The sequence below is a fragment of the Cuculus canorus genome, chromosome Z, assembly GCF_017976375.1.
Source record: "Cuculus canorus isolate bCucCan1 chromosome Z, bCucCan1.pri, whole genome shotgun sequence".
In the NCBI taxonomy this organism is placed as follows: Eukaryota; Metazoa; Chordata; class Aves; order Cuculiformes; family Cuculidae; genus Cuculus; species Cuculus canorus.
Genome location: NC_071441.1, coordinates 56,613,591 through 56,637,523, shown reverse-complemented (window position 1 = coordinate 56,637,523; position 23,933 = coordinate 56,613,591). Strand labels below are relative to the sequence as shown.

The window sequence follows — 23,933 nt, the reverse complement described above, 5'->3', positions numbered from 1 at the left end:
GGATGAGGGGGAAAGGGTATAAACTGAAGAGGGGCAGATTTAGACTGGACATTATGAAGAATTTTTTCACCATGAGAGTGGTGAGACACTGGAACTGGTTCCTCAGGGAATTTGCGGCTGCCCCATCCCTGGAGGTGTTCAAGGACAGGTTGGATGGGGCCTTGGGCAGCATGATTTAGTGGGGTGTCCCTGCCCATGGTAGGGGAGTTGGAACTGGATGATATTTAAGGTCCCTTCCAACCCAAACTATTCTATGATTCTGTGGTTCTGTGATTGTAATAGCTGGAAAAAAAACGCTGTTTACATCATTGATGAAGCCAGTTAGTCCCCCATTAATGGGGGCTGTTAGCCCTGTGTTGAGACATTGCTGTTTCTTGTGGCACTGCAGGCATACATAAACAATGCTCAGGAGCATCAAAGACCCTGGTGGAGTGGACACTCTGGATGGCCGGGTCCACTGCTTGTCCTGCTGTAGACAGGACACCACCAAGACTCACATCCTTTGGCTTGCTTGGAGTGACACCAGTTTTTTTGTGTTCACAGGAGAGACCCTTCCCCTCCTTCTCACCCTGGAGAAAGGACTCACCTGCTCGAAGAGCGGTTGTCCAGCCAGGAGAAGACCATGTCTTTCCTCCTCCATCAGGCTTTCCAGATTAAAGACGACATCATCTCCTGCCTCCAAGGAAGGAAAGGCTATGAGCACAGGGAGACGTCTGCCCAGTGGCTGCTGGAAAACCACATCCAGACCATCACCAGCATTGTTAAAAAGCTCAGCCAGGATATTGAGGTAATACAAACCAAGGAGCATTTCCCTGCTTTAGAGGTGCAACTCTAGCCCATAGTCCACTAAATGCTAATATCGGCTTCAGGAGCAGAAAATCACTCAATATGATGTCTACATTTTGGTTAAATTCTGATTTTTCTTGTATAGCAATTCTTGCAGTTGCTTGTGAAAACAGAGGGGAGAGGGCTGGAGAAAGTAAAGTTTGAAAAAAAACGAAGTAAAATGAAATAAAAAAAGAGATAAATGAGTTCTGGTTGAGTTTTAATTCAAAAGTTCAAATACGATTTGCTTTCTGTTTTATTGCAATGAAGGATATGATAAAGTTCAAGGGAAACAAGGAGTAAATTGTAATTTCATCTAAGCTATAAGGTCAAGACTCAGGTTTGGGTTTACTTCATTTCATGATGCAGGTGTTCTATTTTACGTAACTTCTGCATGCAAACATAAACAAATATTGCCAAAACTTTTCACAAAGCTCAATGCAGACAAAAAATAGTGGTTCAGGTTCATGTTTCATTTGAACTGATTGATGTATCTATGCTGGAAACTCATGGAATGCCATTTTTCTAACTGAAGACTTTCAATTATAAACTTTCAGTGTGAGGAAGATGAGGCCCTGGCCCAGTTTTCCCAGAGAAGTGGTGGCTGCTCCATCCCTGGAGGTGTTAAAGGCCAGGTTGGATGGGGCTTTGAGCCCCTGATCCAGTGCGAGGTGTCTCTACTCATGGCAGGGGGGTGGAATTGGATGAGCTTTGAGGTTCCAACCCAAACCATTCCCTGATTCTATTATTGTTTGTTGCTGTTTGTCAAGTATATATATGAAATTTTATGAACACCGTTCAGCTTTCATTTTGGACAACAGTGTAAAATGCAAAAATACCATGAAGTAAACTTCTCCAGAGATTTGGTTTGTCTTTTGAAGTTTTAAATGTCTTAAAAATGTGGCTGAATCATAGAATAATAGAATGATTTTGGTTGAAAAGACCTTTAAGATCATCAACATGAGCAATCATCAGTCTAGTCCTGCAAAGTCCACCAACAGACCATGTCCCAAAGTACGACATCTACTCATCTCTTAAACCTCTCCTGGGACGCAGACTCCACCACCTCCTGGGCAGCCTCCGCCAGTGCATGAGAACCCTTGCAGTAAAGAAATTCCTCCTAATATCTCCTAAATATCCTAATATCCTAAATGTGCCCTAGTACATCTTGAGGCCATTTGCCCTTGTCTTGTCACTGGCCACCAGTGAGAAGACCAACACCCACCTGTTCTCCAGAATAAGCAGCCCCAGCTTTCATTTGTCGTGTATTTGGAGAAATAGTTGACATTCCGTACATTTATTTTAAGAAGTCTACAATCACAGGCCACCTGAAATTAATCTGAATTAAAACTAGAGTCTGTGCTCATTTCATACTGATTTCATTTTCAAAGTTTTGGTACAACGGTGATAAGCAATGCTATCCGTACCATGGCTTTGAGTCCAGATATAAAAGGAATTGAGCTGTGGCACTCTGAATCATCGTACTGCTGGATTGATCGTTGGACTTGATAATCTCAGAGGTCTTTTGCAATGTTAATGAGTCTATGATTTTAGATCACTTGTTCAGCTTCCTTTAGATCGTTCCTCTAATCCTATCCAGATCAAGCATGTACAGGATTATTTTGCTAGATGAGTGCATAAGATCCTATCAGGAAGTTACTCTTCAGATGTAAGTTACTCTTCTCTAGGTCCCAATCTCAGATGCATGTTCGCTTTGTCTATTTTTGTTGTGAGGATTTGGTAAGGGTAGAGCACCAAGAGCACAGCGAACAGCACAATGAGACACGTCAATCAAAGCCACTATAGAATTGGTGGAGGTCTGGAGAATTGCTCCTGGCACGCAGCAAATGAGAGCAGTTGAGCAATGTCGATTTCTCAAACATTTAAGGATCTGCTAGGAAATGTGACTTACTGCAAATCTTTCCCAAAGCAGGAAGAATATCCTTCAATAAAGCCTGCTTTGGGGAAGATGCTGGCATGCCGTTGCCATCAAGAATGGAGCCCAAGTAAACGCAGCCTTCTCCCAGAGGCAGAAAAATGCCTTGCATCCCTGTTGCTGCATCAGGGATGGCAGATCAGTCAGCGCCAGGTGAAAAATGACCAGACCCTTGACAAAGACGTCCTCCACAATCCCAGGAGACAACTGCAAATTGCAGGAGAAAATCGTCTACGTTGGAAAACCAGGGGCAGAGGGGAGATGTGCTTGGCACCACCACTAATATCAGCTGTAAGATAACAGCGTCTCAGTTGAGAAGCTGCACACAGACAAAAGGGTGACCATCTATCACCAGCACAATGTTGGCACGTGGGTCTCCTTTGCCCATGGGTTTTGATCTCTGGGATGGAAAGGCTGCCAGGAAACTAGCTGGAGAAGGAGAATATTGATTTATCTCAATAAACTAGGAAGCTGCTTCTTTCCATCCTAGTCAACTGTTTCAAGCTGCTTTAAGCCAGTAAGGGAACCAGGATCACATTCTGCGCCTCCACGTTCATGGACTGGTGGCATCAAATTTGTACCATTAAACACACTGCAAAAATAAATAAATTTGTGTTGTACAGTAGGTTCAGCCTTCTGAGAACATTATTTTCTGACTCAGAACAAAATTAGGAATACCTGGTCCCATCTCAGTATTCCAGGTGCCAATACCATATTCTGAGTGCAGGAGAGCCAGGATTACTCAGGAATAACTGCAAAAATGACAGATTTGAATTTAACTTTATACCTCATTTCTGGCAGATGACATCTCCTTTTGCTGAAGAAGTAGGACCATGGTGCCACATGAGGACTTGCTGTTAGGGATATTCATGTGTGCCCTGCTGCAGCCAACCTGGAAATCATAGGATCATAGAACCATAGGTTGGAAAACATGATTGAGATCATCACGTCCAACTGTATCTCTCCACTACTAAATCAGATCCCTAAGCATTTCATCTGCCCGTCTTTTAAACCCCTCCAGGGATAGGGACTGCATTACCTCCTGGGCAGCCTCTGCCAGTGCCCGAGAACCCTTTCAAGTGAGGAAATGTTTCTTGATGTCCAATCTGAACCTGCTCTGGTGCAGCTTGAGGCTATTCCTCCATCTCTGTTGGGGTAAGCCTGCATGGTCCATGGGATGACCAAACCCAGCTGCGACAACTTTGCCAAATTTTAAGCATTTGCAGCTGCAATTTCCCCTAATATTTCCGTTTTCTGTGTATTTTTTTTTTTAATTCACTTAGTGGGGAAGAATTCAAATAAAAAGCCAATAAACCACTTTATTCTTACACAATGGGATATTTGCATTAAGAAAAAAGGTAAAAGCCGCGCTTTTACCAGTTGAGGTACTGTGTGGTGCTGAATTGCACTGAAATGGCAGCCCCAGGCTTCTCATCTAACTTGAGGAGTAAAACTGGGAGATTTTAGAAATTAATCCCCCTTTCCACTCCATGTCTTTAAAAGGTCTCAGTAGCTGCGCAAGGGCTTCCTAAAATTAATGCTTGTGACACATTCAGATACCATCAGGATGAGCCACTATAGAAGAGCCTGCAGGGTGATTATTCCTTCCAGCTTTAGATCAGACTTCTAATGTTGTGCAATAAATCAGAAGCCAGACACATGGTGAATGGTAAGGGGTAAAATAAGGCATTAAATTGCTGCTTATAATGACCCACATCCATGTTCAGGGCTGAATGAAAATATTTGTAATGCACTTCATTATCTAGTTATCTATTTATGCATTATTTATCTAGCTATTTCTGTATATTTATTTATTATTATCTATTTCTTTATTTATCTAGTGGGAGTTGTCCCTGCTCATGGCAGGGGGATGGAACTGGATGGGCTTTAAGGTCCCTTCCAACCCAAACCGTTCCATGATTCTACAGTTTATCAGCCAGTTCATGCTCTCACTGCTGCCAAAACCTGCCCTGTGCAGGACTGAACAGATTGAGGACATGATTTATTGATGCCAAAGGGCAATGTGTCATCTTGGATATAAACTCTGGTGCACTTGCAGCGTGGGCAGACTGGGCTCAAGGCAGAGATCCTGTGCCCACTTCTACTCTGCTTGTCCACCGTGCAAATCCTTGCTATGATGCCCTTGGGCTACTGGAAAACATTCAGCTCAGCTGCAACTCCCACCTAGAAATACCCGGCATCCCCTGCCGAAAGGGAGCCTGGCTTGAGTTGGGGTTGTTCAGCCTGGAGAAAGGAAAGCTGCAGGGACACCTTAGAGCAGCTTCCAGCACTGAAAGAGGCTCCAGGAAAGCTGAGGAGGGGCTTTTGATCAGGGAGTACTGGATAGAATGAGGGGAACAGTTTTCAGCTGGAAGAGGGGAGATTGAGATGAGATTTTAGGAAGAAATGTTCTCCTGTGAGGGTGGTGAGGCCCTGGCCCAGGTTGTCCAGAGCAGTGGTGGCTGCCTCTTCCCTGGAAGTGTTTAAGGCTGATCCGGTGAGACCTGTCCCTGCTTATGGCAGGGGATGGAACTGGATGGGCTTTGAGTCCCTTCCATATGATTCTATCATTCTATGATTTATTGAGGGCTGTGCTGCACTGCGTGTGTTGGAGGGGGAGAATAAAATTCATTTCCCTTATTTTTTGCATTCTAGGCTTTTCAACACAAAACACATTTTTTAAGACAATAGTGGAAATATTATTTATGCAGATACAGATTTTCATGAAAAATAAATTATTACTGTCTTCAAAAGAGAAGAAGAAGCTTTTAGACCTACTGTCATAATTAGTGCTTTGGTCCCTATTTCAAAATGAAAAAAAAAAAATCTTGTTAGAAAAATATAACCGGTCTTAAATTATTAATGGTCTTAAATTTACAGGTTTTGGAGAAGCAGATAAGAACACGGGATGGTGCCACATTAAAAACTAATTTTGCTGTTCAAAGTCTGGACCATAAATACATCCAGGGTCTTGGAGACCTGCGTGGAAGAGTTGTGAGGTAAGGAGTGTGTCGTGCCACTCATTTTTATCTGTTCTAGTTGATTTGTGCAGAGCAGATTTAGAGTGGGCATAAAAGTACTTTGCACTCATTTTATGTCTCCATTTTAGGGCTAGATCTGTGCTTTCATGCTCTACATGTTAGAAGAATTATCAAGCCAAGGGAAAATATCTATATTTTCCTGTCTTATTCACCACACACTTAATATTTTGAGGAGTTTTTTCTTCTCCCATCTAGCCAGACTTTGGATGAAGTGGTTATTTCCTCCTACTTAAACTCTCCTCTTGTTTCAATAAAATCTTCACTTCCTCTCTCAGAAAGTAGGTCTTGTTGAGCAAGCTTGATTTTTCCTTTGGTGAGATAATCTCTAATTAGATTCCAATCTCTCTAAGTGTAAGTTTTTATTGGTACCGATAATTGCATGTGCATAACAGAGGTGGATTTCCATGGGGTGCTTCGTAACACTAAATATTGATTAAAAGAAAGAGAAATAAACCCCTGCTATGTAAGGTCAAGAGAGTGCATGGATTAAGAACTATATGAACCGATATATCAAAAAAATAGTCATTAAGAAATTAGTTGCTTAAGGATCTGTTTTAGTAGTAGGCAGGTACTGTTGGACTTGATGATCTCAAAGGTCTTTTCCAACATAATGATTCTACGATTCTATGAAATATCCCTGAACTTGCGTGCTTCTAATGTTTTTTCTCTTCCTCTAGGGGTCAGTCATATGTTTTTTGTGTAAAACTCTATTGACATTCACGGATAACACAAAAATTGGTCAAGTAAGGACAAGGTGGTTATAGAGAATAACCAGAATTATTGGCAATGTGAGTTAATCAGGAAAAAGAAAGAGTACTTTATAAACCCGATGAGAGACTGTTTCAGTATTGAATACTCCCTGCATAGGGAATAAGGCAGGTAAATAACATACCGTGAGTTCTTAGAATGATGCAGCATTAGAAATGCCAGGAGAACAGTCTTGGTCAACAGTAGCAGAGGACCATGAAACAGGGAGGTGAGCCCAGAGTCCCCTTTCTGAAATCAAAACCTTGATATGGTATAAAGGAGAGCCAGGAATGTGACAGTGGGATGAGTTAAAATTCTGGCTGACAGAAATATACATCTATGTATAGCTTATAGAAAAAATAAACCCAGAGATGTCTTCATTTCCATGTGTCTCTACAAGGAGAGAAAGGAAAAAATTCATAGGGCATCGAAGGATTCCAGAGTACTGCAGAGAGACACAAGAATCCAAAATGAGATGCTGAAGACAACACATCTGAAGTTGGCAGGGAAAAGATATTTTGGGTTTTTTTTAAACCTTGTGGCTGATTAGCATTGGAACAAAGTAGGAGGTGATCCTGCAAGAGCCTCCTGGTATTTTCAGATTCAGGTCAGCAGACTCTCTAGACAACATGGTTTTTGAGACACCGTAACAGTCAATGGGTGAAGTGTGTCACTCCTCTTCTCCCAATGCTTTCTTAAGTGTGATACTTCCCTTCGTCAGCTGCACTGGGGCTGGCTACCACCTTCTCTGCTTAAATGTTTGCCTGCAGCGGAAGAAAGAAAAAAGCACTTGGGGAAAGCAGGAAAACAGGGTAATAGTGGCAAAAAAAAAACCCTACCAGGCCACTTCTACTTGCATGAAGGAAAAAACAACAAGAAGAAATGAGAGGCTGAGCACTCATGGAGGTCCACAACAACACTTTTTGTGAGGTCTCTCTTTCTTCCTTGCCCTTTTTTTGGTGTGCTTTTAGGCCTTTCCCGTAGTTAGAAGGGAGGACACCAAAACTGTGACAAAAAAGTATCATAGAACCATGGAATCATTAAGGTTGGAAAGAACCTCTAAGCTCATCCAGTCCAACCATCAGCCCAACTCTATCGAGCCTACTAAACCATGTCCCAAAGTGCAATGGCCACATGTTTTTTTAATCCCCCCAGGAATGGAGACCACCACTGCCCTGGGCAGCCTCTGCCTGTGCTGAACCACTCTTTCAGTGAAGATATTTTTCCCAGTCGTGAGGGCAACAAAGCCATTATTTTATGGTGATGGAAGCTTAGCCCTTAGACCCAGGACTGCCCAGGGAGGTGGTGAGTTCCCCATCCCTGGAGGGCTTTAAAAGACAGGTGCTCAGGGATGGTTCAGTAGTGGACACGTATGGTTAGACTTGATGATCTCGAAGGACTTTTCCAACCAAGAGATTTTATGATTCTATGGCTCCATCTGTTTTTGAGGAGAGAAAAAAAGAAAACAGCGAGTTTTCTGGCTTCACCAAACATGCTGGGAGTGCAGAGCCAGTGCTGGCATTTTAGCAGCATTTCAACAGCAATATTATAATGCAGTTTTATGCGAATGATTGCCATTAAGCTAAAGCACAGTACATTATTATGTGACGCATGAATCATCAGCACTTTCTTGTTTGTCCTGCTGCGGAAGTTCCCCTCTGGTAATGCCAAGCCCTGACTGTGTACCTGCCCCGAGCACCACGGCTGAGGATTGAGCCAGAACTGACAGAGGACTGCCATTATAGTCATAATTAATAGTTTGATTTCTTCACGTCTCTTTGATCTTGAGTTTCAGGATTTAAAATTTCTATGTATATTACATAGAGCCCAGAGTTGATGGAGACAAACGTATGTGTTCATATAATCTACATTTATTGAATTAATAGGAGCCTTCCAAATGCAAACTTGCAATGACAGCTTTCCTCTTGATTTGTAGCCTAACCTCAATCCAAGACTATCTGGGATGAAATGCACCTTAAATGAAGCCATTGCTCTTTCTCAGAACAGATGATTCATCCTCCTGTATTCTGCCATGTGTAAAGGATTAATGTGGATTAGCTCTTGTAAATCCAGTTGTGTCCATTCTTTTACTCTATCTTCCCCTGAAAAATAGATGGAGACTTCTTGCCAAGTACAGAGGTGGTTGTCCACTGATTTTTGGACCTTCTGACTACATCATGTAAATGAAGGCTCCAGGGAGGCCTTAGAGCAGTTTCCAGTACTGAAAAGGGCTCCAGGAAAGCTGAGGAGGGGCTCTTGATCAGGGAGTGCAGGAATAGGATGAAAGGAATGGTTTTCATCTCAGGAAGAAGTGTTTTCCAGTGAGGGTAAGAAGGCCCTGTCCCAGGTTGCCCAGAGAATTCGTGGCTGCCTCATCTCTGGAGGTGTTCAAGGCCAGGTTGGATGGGGCTTGGGGGCCCTGATGCAGTGGGAGGTGTCCCTGCCTATGGTAGGGGGTTGGAACTGGGTGTCTTTGAGGTACCATCCAACCCAAACCATTCCATGATTCTATGATTCTGTTGTCAAATACTGTCTGTTTAGAAAATTCAAATTTCTCCCTCTTGTTACTTAGGTTATTTCTTCTTACTGCTGCAGATCCGTCAACCCTCTTCTTTCTCACACTGTGCACTTCTTGCAAAGATTTGTAATTGTTGACTTGGGGTAGGATTTTCCTAAGGGAACACTGAACCCAAATCCTCTGATCTCCCTTCAACAGCGGACCTAAGTGTGGGTGCAGTCACCAAATCTGTACCTTGTCTGCAGCCTCATTTTGTTTGTGCACATGCAGCTCTGAGTTTCCACCCACCTCCTGGGGACCTTCCATCACCTGGGACTATGTTCCCTCCATGCTCTCTCTCCCCTTGCTGGCTCCCATCTTGTTCCTAGGTTTGCACCTGGAGAAGCTGTGGTATCAGCCAGCCCTGGAACCCACCCCTCCCTCTCCAGATCCATGTTCAACATTCACAGCCATTTTGTAATTGTTTTTTCCAAATCAATGGTTTCTTTTTATCAAAGTTCTGGCCTTTATATAAAGCCTCTATTTTCTGCAGTAATTTTATTTCCTTCCTCTACATGTTCTGTAGGTGTATCACAATATCTAAGCATGATCAGGAGATGACAAAAACTCATCTATTTAAACTGTCAAAGTTTCTCTTTAGATCCTTTACTTGTCAACAGCACTGGTTTTATTAGGTGGTGCTGTTTTGGAGGATAATTTCTCTGGCATTTTAAAACTTGCCTGTTATCCTCACTCAGCTTCTATTTTGATATTTGTACTAAATTGTGCAGTACTTTGTGGCCTTAGAATATTTGTTCCCACACTCTTGTTTCAAGCACTGGGGCAGGTGGTTACCCCTGGGTGGGCAGCATGAAGCAGCAGTGCAAGGGGAGAAGTTTGTGTCTGCTTGGTCATGTTGAATATACATAAAATATTCTATGTATGTTGAATATACATAAAATATTCCATATTTGTCCAATACAAAAATCCTGAGATTGTTCCTGTAACTCCTTTTGTTAACAAGTTAAAAGCATCAACTATGCCCGCCTTCACAACAGTTCCCTTCTGAGCTGACACCTGGCTGCACACAAAGAGGCCAATGTCCAAAGCAATTCAGCAGAGCGTTTTCTGAAAGGCTGTTGAGGATCTCCATCAGTTTGGCTTTCACATCTTCTACAGACAACAAATGGGTTCCTTCGAGCACTGACAGGATCTTTGAGAAGAGGCAGATATCGCACAGAGCCAGCTCTGGTGAACAGGGTGGGTGCTCGAGCACAGGGATGTTGTTATGAACTGAAAATAGCTTCATAGACGGCTCTGAGGGCTGGCACAGTGTCTGGGTGTGAACTCGCTGTTCACTCCTGCACATTGACATTTTCCAACCAAGAGTAAGAAAATGCCTCTATTTGAGCTTGCATCCAGTCACAATGAGAGGAGTGATCAAGCTGAGGCTTGTCTCACCGTGACAGGTCAGAATATATTCTACAACATCTTTCTCTTCCCACTCTTTGTTCCTGAGCTACAGGTCTAATGTTGGGGTTTTTTTTGTGTTGGACCTCATATTTAAATGTAGACAAAAGACTTCCTGCTTCTGTTAAAATACATATATTAAATATATATGTATATGTATATATATATGTAAATATGTATCTACTATACACATACAATGTGTATATATGTACATTAAAGACTGAGGCTGAAATGGTCATTCATACTGTGTGGAGAAGATAGAAGTTCGAATATTGTTCAATCCCTGGGCTACTCAGTGTTGCAAGCCTCACAGAGACCCGTAGAATCTTAGAATGGTTTAGGTTGGAAGGGACTTCAAAGGCCATCCAGTTCCACCCCCTGCCATGGGCAGAGACACCTCCCACTGGATGAGGGACTCAAAGCTCCATCCAACCTGGCCTTGAACACCTCCAGGGATGGGGAATCCACCACCTTTCTAGGCAACCTAGGCCAGGCCCTCACTGCACCGGCCATTTAAATGTGATAAGTTATTTTGGTAGGCACAACTGAGAGAATTTACATAGCAAATAGGAATAGCTTTTACAAAGCACCAGCGTGTTTTGCACTCTAGAAGAAATCTTTCCCTACATCTGCACCCAGCAGGCTAGGGTGGTTGTGTCAGCAGCATGCCATCGTTCCTGATAGGCATCCAAAACTGAGGGTGCTTGAAGTGTGGATTAGCCTCTCAATTTACACTTCAGATTTAATTTAATGTGTTGAGATTGGGTAGCGGTGTACCAGGTCAGTTTGGTCCAGCAAGGCGAGCTGTGGATGGTGCCAGCAGCACCCCTGGATCCTCCAGGAATCACAAGCAGGTTTGTGGTAGAGGAAACTCGCAGGAATCACTGCTGCAGCTGAAGGTCATTGCCTTGACTGCCTCCCACTCCCTTGCCATCACTTCCAGCAGCGTATCAATGGGCAGTAATGTCTGGAAGCAGGATGGGATCAGAGCTGCTGCAATGGGAATTCCCTGCCTGTTTGCTACTTGCCAGGGTGGTCCTGAGGGCCTGGGTTTGACTTGGAGATCAACGTCTGCCCTCAGTCACCCTCCTTCCATCAGACTCTATAGAGGCTCTCCTATTTCTGGTTTGACTGCAGATGCGAGGCAAGCATCTCAAAGCTGGCAGGAGACATCAGCATGATCAGGCATGAGGCCCAGAAGACGGAGAAAGAGATTTATGGACTTCACTCTGCCCTCAAAATTTGTGTTAGTGATTTTGAAAAGAAGGTGAGTAGAGAAGCCAACTATGAAAGACCTAGTGAGTGGAGAATATGTATATATATTTATCCATACCTACATCTATATCTATATCTATATCTATATCTATATCTATATCTATATCTATATCTATATCTATATCTATATCTATATCTATATCTAATCTATATCTGTATCATCTGTACCTATATTTACGTCTATCTCTGTGTCTATCTATATATCTTCTCCTCCAAATCACCAACCCATATTAATGACTGATATGGTATTTATACAATACGTCAGGATTTTTGGTTAAAAAATACGCTTTCCATGATGCTATGGAAAGGCAGTTGTATTTAAAGCAGGAAAAGCGTAATAATTAATGAAAGTATTCTAGCATTTGGGGATCCTTGGATCATAAATGACCCATTGCTCTTTCTCAGTGTGACTATAATGAAGAGCATCTGGAGATTTCATTTGAAGTCAGTTTGGAGCTTAAAAAGTCCATGTAAGTGTGCTGGGTTTTCTTTAGTTTTAAGGTGATAGCAGGAAGGCATAGAATGGAACATACCTAATTACATATTCAAGTTGGAAGTATTTCAAAAGCTTTCAAAACTATAACGCTGAAAGTGTTTTGGGAAAAGCTGTGAGAGTGGGTATTTTTCTCATGGGGTGGTTGAGCCAACAGCCAAGGCCAACGGGTTGAGGTTCAACGAGGCCAGCGGGTTGAGGTTCAATAAGCCAAAGTGCTGGGTCCTGCACTTGGGACACAACAACTCCGTGCATCTCCAGACTTGAGGAAGAGTGGCTGGAAAGCTGCCTGGAGGACAAGGACCTGGGGGTGTACATCGACAGCAGCTGAACATGAGCCAGCAGTGGCCTAGTTGGCCAAGAAAGCCAATGGCACCTTTGCTTGGATGAGAAACAGCGTGGCCAGCAGCAGCAGGGAAGGTATTGTGTCTCTGGACTCAGCATTGGTGATGCCGAACCTCAAATCCTGGGTCCATCACTTCAAGAAGGAGCTGGAGGGGCTGGAGCACGTTGGGAGAAGGGGAATGGAGCTAGGAAAGGAGCTGGAGAACAAGGCATAGGAGAGGCAGCTGAGGGAGCTGGGGTTTTTTATCCTTAAGAAGAGGAGGCTGAGGGCAGACTTCATCACTCTCTACAACTGCCTGAAAGGAGGTTGTAGAGGGTTGGATGTTGATCTCTTCACCCAAGTCACAGGCAATAGGATGAGAGGGAATGGTCCCAAGTTGAGCCAGGGCAGGTTCAGATTGAACATTAGGAAAACCTTCTTCACTGAAAGGGTTCTCAGGCACTGGCAGAGGCTGCCCAGGGAGGTGGTGGAATCCCCATCCTTGGAGATGTTCAATAGATGGGTGGATGAGGTACTCAGGAATATGGTTCAGTAACAGACAGGTGCAGTTGCATTTGATGATCTCAATAGTCTTTTCCAGCCTAGGGATTCTATGATTCTATAAGCTATCATTCCTGATAGCAGGCTTTTCCTTGCGAGAGGTCCACTATGCCCAGCAGTACTTTTGGAGCCTCTAACGGGATCAGGAGCATTAACAGCAGTATTTCAGAAGAATCCAGCTGTACAGGAAAATCCAGCTCTCTCAGCCTGCAGCGTGATGCCTTTCTCCTCCCACTTCAGACCAGACGTCGCCTCTGCCTGCCAAGATTTAGCAGATATAGGACATTCAATTTCTTGTGCACTCTGAGACTGAATATGATCTCATTACTGCATGTTGACAGCAACTCTGCAACCATCGTCTATCTTGTGTACCCAAGGAAAAATTACTCATGACAGAACCGATACTAGGATTTCTTACCTGGAATTCTGTTAAGAGAATCTGTTTGGACATTCTCCTTGAATACCATGAGAAATGTTCTTCTCTGCCTGGAAATAGGGAAGCAGCTCAGAGTCACACCGAACAGTACAAAACATCATGTAAAAGTAAGAGCAAGATAGACACTGAACAGAAAGCAGAAGAAACCTCCTCAGCTGAAAAGGAAGGAAATTATTCTCATGTGATCGATAGGAGAGAAGAAAGGAAAGGATTTCTGAAAAGGAGGCAGGTGTTGCTGCAAAGAAAAGAATATACCAAGTCAATGTCATGAGTCTTCAGTGGCACCTTTTGGTCATCGATGTGCACAGCTACCAAAGAGGTGGTGACATCTGCTCACCAGGGACATTTCTGGCATTTTTGGTGTAAAATCTCCGAAGAAGACTGCTGGGTTGTCACATTTCCCTTAATTTATTAATCAGCCAGGTTAGGCTGGTTAGTTTGAATCTGTCACCCCTCACATCACACTGCTCTTTTAGATCAAGTGTTCCCTTGCAGCAGGTAGTGCAACGCAGGCTGCACAGGGAAATCTCCTGGAGGGTGAGGTCATGGGAGAATTTGGTGTCTGTTGGCTTCCAGTCCCTGCAGTCACTCACATTTCATCTTCCAGAATTACATGGCCATCCAGCTCTTGAAATAGTGGATATGCTTGCTGGACCATCCATCATGTTTCCAAGCTGCTTCACAGTGCTTCATCCCTGATGCATCAGGAACCCTTGGCATTGCACTTTCACACTAATTACAATGTACAGAGATATTTGGGGGTGATGGACCAGCAGCTCAGGACCTTGACTTGCCAGACCCTCCAAGGGCTGAAATAACAACTCCCACACAGGACATTTCCAGCTTTTCCTGCCTATAGTGCCTTGTGCAGTCAGGCCACCACTGCCAAAGGGGTGTGCATGTGTGTCCATCCCAGAGGAAACAGGGTGCTTGGCTTCACTCCATTAATCCATCTTGTTCGCTGCTTCCCAGCTGAGGGCCCTCAGCCCATGGATTAGGCCGCTCTCTTCATAGAATCATGGAATCATGGAATGGTTTGGGTTGGAAGAGATCTTAAAGCCCATCCAGTTGCAACCTTTTTGCTTGGACAGGGACATCGCCTGCTGGATCAGGTTGCTCAAAGCCTCTTCCCTTCATGCTAATGGTGAACTGACCCCACAAAAGGTGTCATCTCCAACCAAGGAAGTGTAGGAGAGCATCAGGTATCTCCACAGCCTGGAGAGCACAAGGCTGTGCAGAGCAGGGGATGCCCACCTTAGCCCAGATGCAGCAGTGGGGCAGATGCTTTGAACAGGGCTCTCAGGCACCATCTTAGCACTACAGCCACTGAAGCATTTGATATTGCAATAAACCTCTCTTCACTCTTCTTGGGTTCCCATTAAGTGTTGGACAGCCAACGTTTTGCAACACACATGCACTTACAAGGATTTACCTCTCAGTTCCCAACTGTGGAGATTTGAGTGGTGCCCAGTGCCTTCTTTAGATAAAAAAGAGCATTGCATGTAATAGTGAAGTCAGCATCCACAAAGACTTTGACTTCAACAGCCCTTACAGTCTTAGTGACTCTAAGCTCAGGACTCCAGTCTTTACTGAATGGAATATTTGTGAGAAAAGTTCAGTTTTGTGCACCTATACCTTCATGTCTTTTTTTTTTTTTTTGCACAATATTAAATATTTAAATGTAAGTGCTGATAGTCTGGCTCATAAAGGCGTTCTCTGATGATTTTTCATTAGGTAATGCAGCTATTAGGAAAGATAGAGTCTTCCAGCTCCGACCAAAGCTTGATTCTAAAGACAGTCCAGGGAGATCAACATCATGAATTGCAGCTTCTGGATTTCAAGTAAGTGATGGAGAGGTTTTAATTATGGTAATTCACCCTGAATGCTTTTACTGTGATGAACAGGTTGCCATGAAACAGCAAAACAAACCCATTCATTAACAACCATTCAAAACACCAAGAGAAGGCTAATGAAGCTTTATGCCATAAAATAATGAAAATACATAATGGAAGAATATTGTCTTGTGAGCTAATTGTTAAACTCAGGTGCTAAATGCCACCCTGTAAGAAGAAAGGTGTGAAATCAATTAACTTCCCATACTTAAAAGAAAGGCATCAAATGCAAAGACCCTATTTAGCATTATAACTGGGGCTGATTTGTGACTCCCCTAATGTGCAGAACAAGACATTTTCTTTATGCTTTCACTGACTGCCTGTTTCTGAGACAGCCTGGGGCAGGAGTGCAGCTGATGGAGAGGGTGGGCATGAGGCTAAAGTGGCTGCACCGGCTTGTGTGCCCACAGGTGATTTGTTTCTTACTTACACAGCCTGTTTTGCCTGTTCCTTCCTGCCGAGGTACTTTAAAGGTGTAATTTTAATCCTGATGAGTTTTAGAGAGGAGGGAGTTCCAGGGAAGGATGCAATGAACAGAAGTATCTGGCACCCGTGTTCAGAACAATGCAAAATAACTCAGTACTGAATAGCAGAACCAGCACAAATAATTTAAAATATAATTATAATAATCCTTCAATAATGATATTTCAAAGGCTTTAGTTTCCCTCCTTAATACGATGAAGTATTTGAACAAAGGGGGTTTTTAATTAAGATTTTATCTGAATTATGTTCAGAGGTAAAAATAGGCTGGAAATTTAAACAGAAGAAAGCTCCCATTAAGAGAACAGAAAAAGGAATAAGGGTGAGTGGGAGAATAACAACTACAGTGGGCAACAAATTAAAATTGGGAAATGTGAAGGAGGAACAGGGAGACAGAAAGCAGTGAATGATGGAGATCAAGATGATGAGATAGGGCCAAGTAGTGAAAACAAAATAATAGGAAAGAAAAAAATGGAACACTGCCAGGAACTGGAAAATGGAATTGAAGTCAAATCTGAGTTACTCAAAAGTTAATGAGACAATGGGAACAGGAAACTTGAAATGAGGTGGTTTTCAAGATGCTGAGATGTGCCAGTACTGTTTTCAACATGGAATCCAAAATACTTATTTTCTAAACTTCGAGGTTTTATCGCAGGGAGTATAAAATCTAATTAAAACAGCATGCCCTTAGGGTATTTCTGTCTACTTTTATAATGCTCCTTTAAAAGTCTACCAGATTTATGTATCCTTTTTATAGAGCTGAAATAAAATTTAACTTCAGGAACTGACTGGAACTTCCTTATGAAACTTGGCATGTGTAAATCAGCTCTAAAGCCCAGAGTTACCTCTTCAGCAGACACGCAGTTGTCTGGGAGCCAGGCACCTTTGACTGCAGTCTGCCAGTTGCCCTGTAGAAGAACGAACTGACCACAGAATCTTTAGGTTAGAAAAGACATTTGAGTTTATCAAGTCCCACTACTACCTGCCCACTACAAAATCAGATCCCTAAGCACTTAATCATCCTTTTAAACCCCTCCAGGGATGGTGTAATAACATTATTATTATTATTATTATCATCATCATCATCATCATCATCATCATCATCATCATCATCATCATTCCTTGAAAAATCAACTCATACCTCTACTAAAATTCATACCAGTGATAAACTGACCTACATCTTGTGTAGATGACCTTGAAAAGAATCTCTCTATAGCAAATTGCAATACCACATTGCTTTGATTTTGCCATAATTGTTTTTTTCCACCATATTTACAGTGACTGCCTATGGCAATTATCACTTCATAAGTCTGACACAAAGCTGTTATCAATCACTTGGTATAAAAAAAACACACTTTCATTCAAACACACTTTTGAAAAGTGATATTAAATACTAGAATTGCCATAAATGTTAATGACAATGAAGAAATCCCACTACTGGCTTGTTGTTTTGTATCCTAACAGAGGCCCTCACAAATTCCAAGCTTTCATTATTTGTAAGTAAGCCTGTGTTAGAAATTAAAACAATGACATTAACATTTTTCATGACATTCCTGCATTCAGGTCATATGCATAAGCATGAAAATTTATACGTATGACTACAATTTAGATCAAGTTCACATGTTCATAGAATCATAGAATCATGGAATGGTTTGGGTTGGAAGAGACCTTACAGAAGAGAAGCCTTCGAAAGCTAATGGAGACCTTCCAGTACCAGAAGGGGCTATAGGAAAGCTGAGGAGGGACTTTTTACAAAGGCATGGAGTGATAGGATGAGGGGGAATGGCTTTAAATTGGAGAGGGGAAGATTTAGACTAGGCATTAGGAGGAAATTCTTCATAATGATGGTGGTGAGGCCCTGGCCAGGGCTGCCAGGGGAAGCTGTGGCTGCCCCATCCCTGGAGGTGTTCAAGGCCAGGTTGAAAGGAGCTTTTAGCACTCTGATCCAGTGGGAGGTGTCCCTGCAGGGGGTTGGAATTAGATGATCTTTAAGGTCCCTTCCAACTCCCACCATTCTATGATTCTGTGATCATTCGGTTCCACTCTCTGCCAGGGACATGGGCAGGAACACCTCCCACTGGAGTAGGGTGCTCAAAGCCCCATCCAACCTGTTCTTGTCATGGTTCATTATATAAATCACACCTTGCAGTGTAGATAAAGCAAAATCTGAGCTGTGCAGTTCCCTTTAGCTTGACATCTTGCAGATTTGAACAGAGTAGGTTTTGTTCACCACTTTTACTTGTGTCCTCTGAGTGCTGCCTGCTCTGCCCCCTTTGAAGGGGCTTTCACTTTTATGCCTCAAATGTAACTGAGTGTTCTCTTTTTGTTTGTAATTTTTCAGTTATAAACCCTTTTCATCACTACAAACTTAATTTTCAGACCACGAATGGTGTTGCTGCTCTTCTCAACACCCACAGCACAGTCAGTGTTCAATGGGATCAGGTAGTTTCTTCTCCCACTTTGAACAGAGTTAATTCAAACAGGAAGTTATTATATTTCAGCCATCTGATATTCCCCTAAACTATACCCCATTGTAAAAATCACATTTTGGCATGTAGGTACAACCTCGGAGGTGAGGATTAATAGAATAATTGAGTTTAGGGCTTTTTCAAAAGCTGTTGAGGAGGTTTGGGGTAATTTAAACAATTTACTCATATGACTCAAGACTCCTCCATAAAACTGACTAAGCCTTAGTCTTGTTACTAAAAAAATAATCCTAATTTTAGGTTGACAAGTATTCTAAGTGACTTCAGGGATCAGATGCAAACTCATCAGAAGCGGATGGAATCTCGGCTGACACGGACCGAAGAAGATCAAGCCCAGCACAGGCAGCAGCTGCTTAACTCTGTGAAGGAGAGACTGGTAAGTATTTCCAAGGCAGCACTGGGGTGGCCTCCAGCACTCCCATGTGTGGGAGTGAGACACACCACTCCTGTCACCTTGATCCCAACAGGTACCAAATTGTGCACATGAACCCCGAGATCTAACTAAAACCAGGACACAGCTAGCAAAATGATCATAGAATCACCATATATTCTGAATTGGAAGCAACCTCAAAGCCCATCCAGTTCCACCCCTTGCCATGGGCAGAGACACCTCCCATTTGAGCAGGGGCTCAAAGCTCAGAATCACAGAATCACAAGGTTGGAAAGGACCCATTGGATCATCGAGTCCAACCATTCCTAACACTCCCTAAACCATGTCCCTAAGCACTTCATCCACCCGTTCCTTAAACACCTCCAGGGAAGGCGACTCGACCACCTCCCTGGGCAGCCTGTTCCAGTGCCCAATGACTCTTACTGTGAAGAATTTTTTTCTGATATCCAACCTGAACCTCCCCTGACGGAGCTTCAGGCCATTCCCTCTAGTCCTGTCCCCTGTCACTTGGGAGAAGAGGCCAGCTCCCTCCTCTCCACAACCTCCTTTCAGGTAGTTGTAGAGAGTAATAAGGTCTCCCCTCAGCCTCCTCTTCTCCAGGCTAAACAACCCCAGCTCTCTACAGCTCCATCCAACCTGGCCTTGAAAACGTCTAAGGATGGGGACTCCACCACTGCTCTGGGCAACCTGGGCCAGGGCTTCACCACCCTCACAGGAAAACATTTCTTCCCAAAATCTCATCTCAATCTCCCCTCTTTCAGCTGAAAATCTTTCCCCTCATCCTCTCCCTGCACTGCCTGATCAAGAGCCCCTCCCCAGCTTTCCTGTAGACCCCAGAAATGGTGTAATCATATTTTGGAAGGCATACCTGGAAGTCACAATGTTCAACCCCTCACTCAAACAGGGCTGACAAAGTCAGACTCTGAGCTTCATTCCAATGATTCTAAAGTATCTCCAAGGACGGAGAACCCACAGTACTCTGTGTATCCTGGGAAGTAAAGTCTTCAGTGATTATGGCAGCATTTCAAACCTCTGTAGCTCAATGTACATCACAATGGTGTTTCCCTGTCCCAAACCTCAGTGCCGCCACTGAACACCACCCAGTTTTGTTCATCTGCAAATTCAGAAAGCAAAGGGATCGTCTGTGCAAATTCTGCCTGGTTTTAAGTACAGACAAACCCTCGCCATCCTGTGGTTGGTACATTGAAACAGACACATTTAGGTTCCACACTAAGAGTTGGCCCTTGGTACAGGACCGATGCCTTTTAATTAATTCCTTCAGAGCTTTAGAAGCTTTTCCTCCTTTGCTGTGTGCAGCTCACTCTACTGCAAAGCTCAAAAGTGATCAGCAAGCAATCATCATGTCTTAGCATGAAGATGAATGATGCTGATCAAAGAGGGGATTCAGAAGTCACTTGGAACTAAAACACTTCTGGACTTAAATATCCCTTTATTCTTCCTGAGGACGACCTCTCATAATCACTGCAATGGGCACTTAGAATCACAGAATCATTAAGGTTGGAGTAGACCTCTAAGCTCATCCGGTCCAACCATCAGCCTGACACCAATTTGCAAAATGAACAGTGCCCTGACGAGCCACGTCAACAAGTTTATTGAACCCCTCCAGGGATGGAGACTCCACCATTGCCCTGGGCAGCCTTTGCCAGGGCTTCACCACACTTTCAGTACAGAAATTTTTCCTAATATCCAGTCTAAACCTCCTCTGGTGCAACTCAAGGCCATTTCCTCCCATCCTACCACTTGTTCCTTCAGGGAAGAGACCAACACCCACCTCACCACTACCTCCTTTCAGGCAGTTGTAGGCAGCGATAAGGTCTCCCCTCCATCTCCTTTTCTCCAGGATAAACATCTCCAACACTGTTCCCAGAACCCCTGTGCTCCAGACCCTTCCCCAGCTCCATTTCTCTTCTCTGGACATGGTCCAGCCCCTCAATGTCCTTCTTGGAGTGAGAGGCCCAGAATTCAAGATGCAGCCTCACCAGCACAAAGTATAGAGGTCAATCCCTTCCCTGCTTCTGCTGGCCACACCATGGCAGATCCAAGCCTGGATGTCATTTGCATTCTTGGCCACCTGGGCCACAGCTTGCCCGTGTTCAGCCACTTCAAACAACACCCCCAGGTTCTTCTCTACCAGGCAGCTTTCCAGCCACTCTTCCCCAAACCTGTAGCTGCATGGAGTTGTTGTGTCCCAAGTGCAGGGCCCAGCACTTGGTGTTGTTGAACTTCATACAATTGGCCAGTGCAGCCAGGAAGATCCTAAATGCATTTCAGCTGCTACCTCACAGCTACTGCTTGGATTCCATTCCTCTGCTAACAGTTTTTGTCATTGTTTAGCAGAAAAAGCACCAACAGATGTGTCAACTCTCCCCTAAGGAGGCTGTCATGCCAAACCATGTTCACAGGTATAGAAGCCTTCAAAGCCACACTTAAGTAGGTTGAACAAGGAGCACAACTGAGTTTTATGTAGGCATACATGTACAGAAAAACATGCACAGCGCTTTGAGCAGCTCCTGGTCCTCTGGATGTCATCTTGCTGGAAACACATCTCAGTCCCAGGGAGCTGAAGGAAATACCATCATAAACACTAGAGAGACAAAGCAGTTGGAGACCAGCTTCAACTTGTGCCAAGAGGGCCCTTGTCCCTGCTCAGTGGTGGCCATGGCAGTGCAGGCAGCTGTTTCCAGCATCAATCCCATCTGTGACTTCTCATCAGACTGAGGGCCAATGGATCTGGCAGGCTGTGTGCTGGTGATGGAATCATTTTGGGAACGCAGAGCAGCAGCTCCATTGTTCCCAGAGTTTGCTTACTCTTCCAGCCACTTGCACTGCACGTTGATGTTTGTAAGCTCAAAGTGTATTTCCAACACAGCACTAAGCACTGTTGAGGTTCAGAGAGCTCTACCATATTTGCAAACACCTTCCTTGAGAAACAGAGCCACTGCCTCGGGTCCACAGGACTTTCCTGGGCTGTGAGGAATGTATGGAAAGCTGGGCTTGAGGTGGTCACATGAAAGCAACCTGAAAAGGGGTTTTTGAGTTCACAGATTCATAAAATCATGGAATGGTTGGGGCTGGAAGGAATCTTAAAGCCCATACAATTCCAACTCCCTTGCCATGGGCAGGGACACTTCCCACTGGATCAGGGGCTCAAAGCTCCACTCAATTTGGTCTTGAACATCTTCAGGGATTGGGGCAGACACTGCTTCCCCGGGCAACCTGGGCCAGGACCTCTGCACCCTCACAGAAAAACATTTCTCCCTAAGATCTCCCCTAAATCTCCCCTAGTCCCAGGTCTCACATTGCAAAATGTTACAACAAATGATTGGATATTAAGAAATAAATAAAATAATAATTATAAAAGCATATTTGTCCTGGCATATCCCCAATTTCCCTGTTTATTTGGTCTGCTGGGGAAGACAGGATTAACATGTCCTTTGGGACCTGTGTTTATTCAGTGCTGTCATGCATGGGGTTAGGAAACAAAATGGGTTAAATACATGGTTGGCAGGTTAATGCAGGCATATTTAAAATATCTTGCTCTTGTTATGTCTCTAAAGGAAAGAGCAGAAAAGCGAGTAGAAGAAAAGCTTCTACTTCTGTCACTAAAGCTGGAAGAAATGGATAAACCACAGAGATACGAAAAGCAGTTGAACCAGATGAAAATTGATGAAAAAAACCTAAATGCAAGGATCACCAGATTTGAAAGACAGATCTGGAAAGAGCTTGAGGAAATACAAAGTGAATACAGATCAGGTGAGAACAGGCTTCTGCACAATTTGTTTTTGAAGTAGTTCCTACAGTAATCTGCTGCTCCAGAAAACAGAATCACAGAATCATGGAATGGTTTGTGTTGGAAGGGACCTCAAAGCCCATCCAGTTCCACCCTCTGCCATGGGCAGACCACAGAGATGATTCAAGGGCTGCAGCACCTCCCGCATGAGGACAGGCTGAAAGAGTGAGGATCATTCAGCCTGAAGAAGTGAAGGCTGTGGGAAGACCTTAGATCAGCTTCCAGCACTGAAAGGGGCTCCATAAAATCTGAGGACAAGGGGAAATGGCTTTACATTGGAAGGGAGGAAGATTTAGATGAGATCTTAGGAAGAAATTCTTCTCGATGAGGGCAGTGAGGCCTTGGCCCAGGTTGCCCAGAGAAGCCGTGACTGCCCCAACCCTTGAGGTGTTCAAGGCCAGGTTGGATGGGTCTTTGAGCCTCTGATCCAGTGGGAGGTGTCCCTGCCCATGGCAAGGGGTGGAACTGGATGGGCTTTGAGGTCCCTTCCAACACAAACCATTCTGTGATTCCATGACTCCCTCTACCTGTGTACATACACATACACTCAGCTGGTGGCACTGAACTCCTGTTCCCCCAGAAGCACAGAAGAAAATAGTGTCCATATTGGATTAAGCACCACTTCGAGTTACATTTGCTACAGCTCTGGGATATTCGTGTCATAACCTTGCTGTCTGGTAGGCAGAACACAGAGCAACAGCATCAGTCTCCAATGGGAACACAGTATCTGGTTCAAATACAGACTTAAAGAAACAAACCAAACAAAAAAAAACCAATTCTCAGTGAAAGAACAATATGCTTTGATGCTAAAAATGGTCTTTGTTTTAAAGACACATGATATTTTCTTACCTCCACACCACAAATCTGATGTAGTTGTATGCTCTCATGCTTGATATTGTCCAAGGTATAGGAAGATATGAATCCTACAACCACAAGCTTGCAACCTGAGCTGCTCATGCATGTCTATGGCATTCAGCAAAGTGATGAAATAGAGTGGATTTTATGTGCTTTGTATTAAACACAGGTCGGAAACCTTTTTCAAAAAAGAAGAATCTTTTAATGCATTGAAAGCAACCACCACTTAATTAGTTGTTCCTCTTCTCCCAGGATTTCAATCCACTCACGAGTCTCTGGAGCTACTCAAACAAATACAGAACACAAGGCTGAAACTTGAGAAAAGGAAAATTCATAAAAACATGAAAATACAATGCAAGTGACCTCCCAGGAGATCAAACAACAAGAGGAAGCACCGTCCACCATTGCGGAT

General features: G+C 43.7%; 1 protein-coding gene across 1 annotated transcript; it reads left to right on the top strand.

Moving 5' to 3' along the window:
* Nucleotides 1-551: 551 nt before the first annotated feature.
* Nucleotides 552-23,933, top strand: FAM81B (family with sequence similarity 81 member B). The gene is made up of 7 exons (XM_009562975.2): nt 552-787; nt 5,642-5,760; nt 11,654-11,783; nt 15,341-15,447; nt 18,705-18,840; nt 22,434-22,629; nt 23,774-23,933. Exons 1-7 carry the CDS (start codon nt 623-625, stop codon nt 23,881-23,883), a joined length of 963 nt encoding a protein of 320 aa, XP_009561270.2. The 5' UTR covers nt 552-622; the 3' UTR covers nt 23,884-23,933.

Excerpts from the sequence above, each read along its gene's own strand:
- FAM81B (XM_009562975.2), top strand. The coding sequence starts at position 623 with ATGTCTTTCCTCCTCCATCAGGCTTTCCAGATTAAAGACGACATCATC. Across the intron at positions 11,784-15,340 it reads TTAGTGATTTTGAAAAGAAG|GTAATGCAGCTATTAGGAAA; the intron begins GTGAGTAGAGAA and ends ATTTTTCATTAG. Across the intron at positions 18,841-22,433 it reads ACTCTGTGAAGGAGAGACTG|GAAAGAGCAGAAAAGCGAGT; the intron begins GTAAGTATTTCC and ends ATGTCTCTAAAG.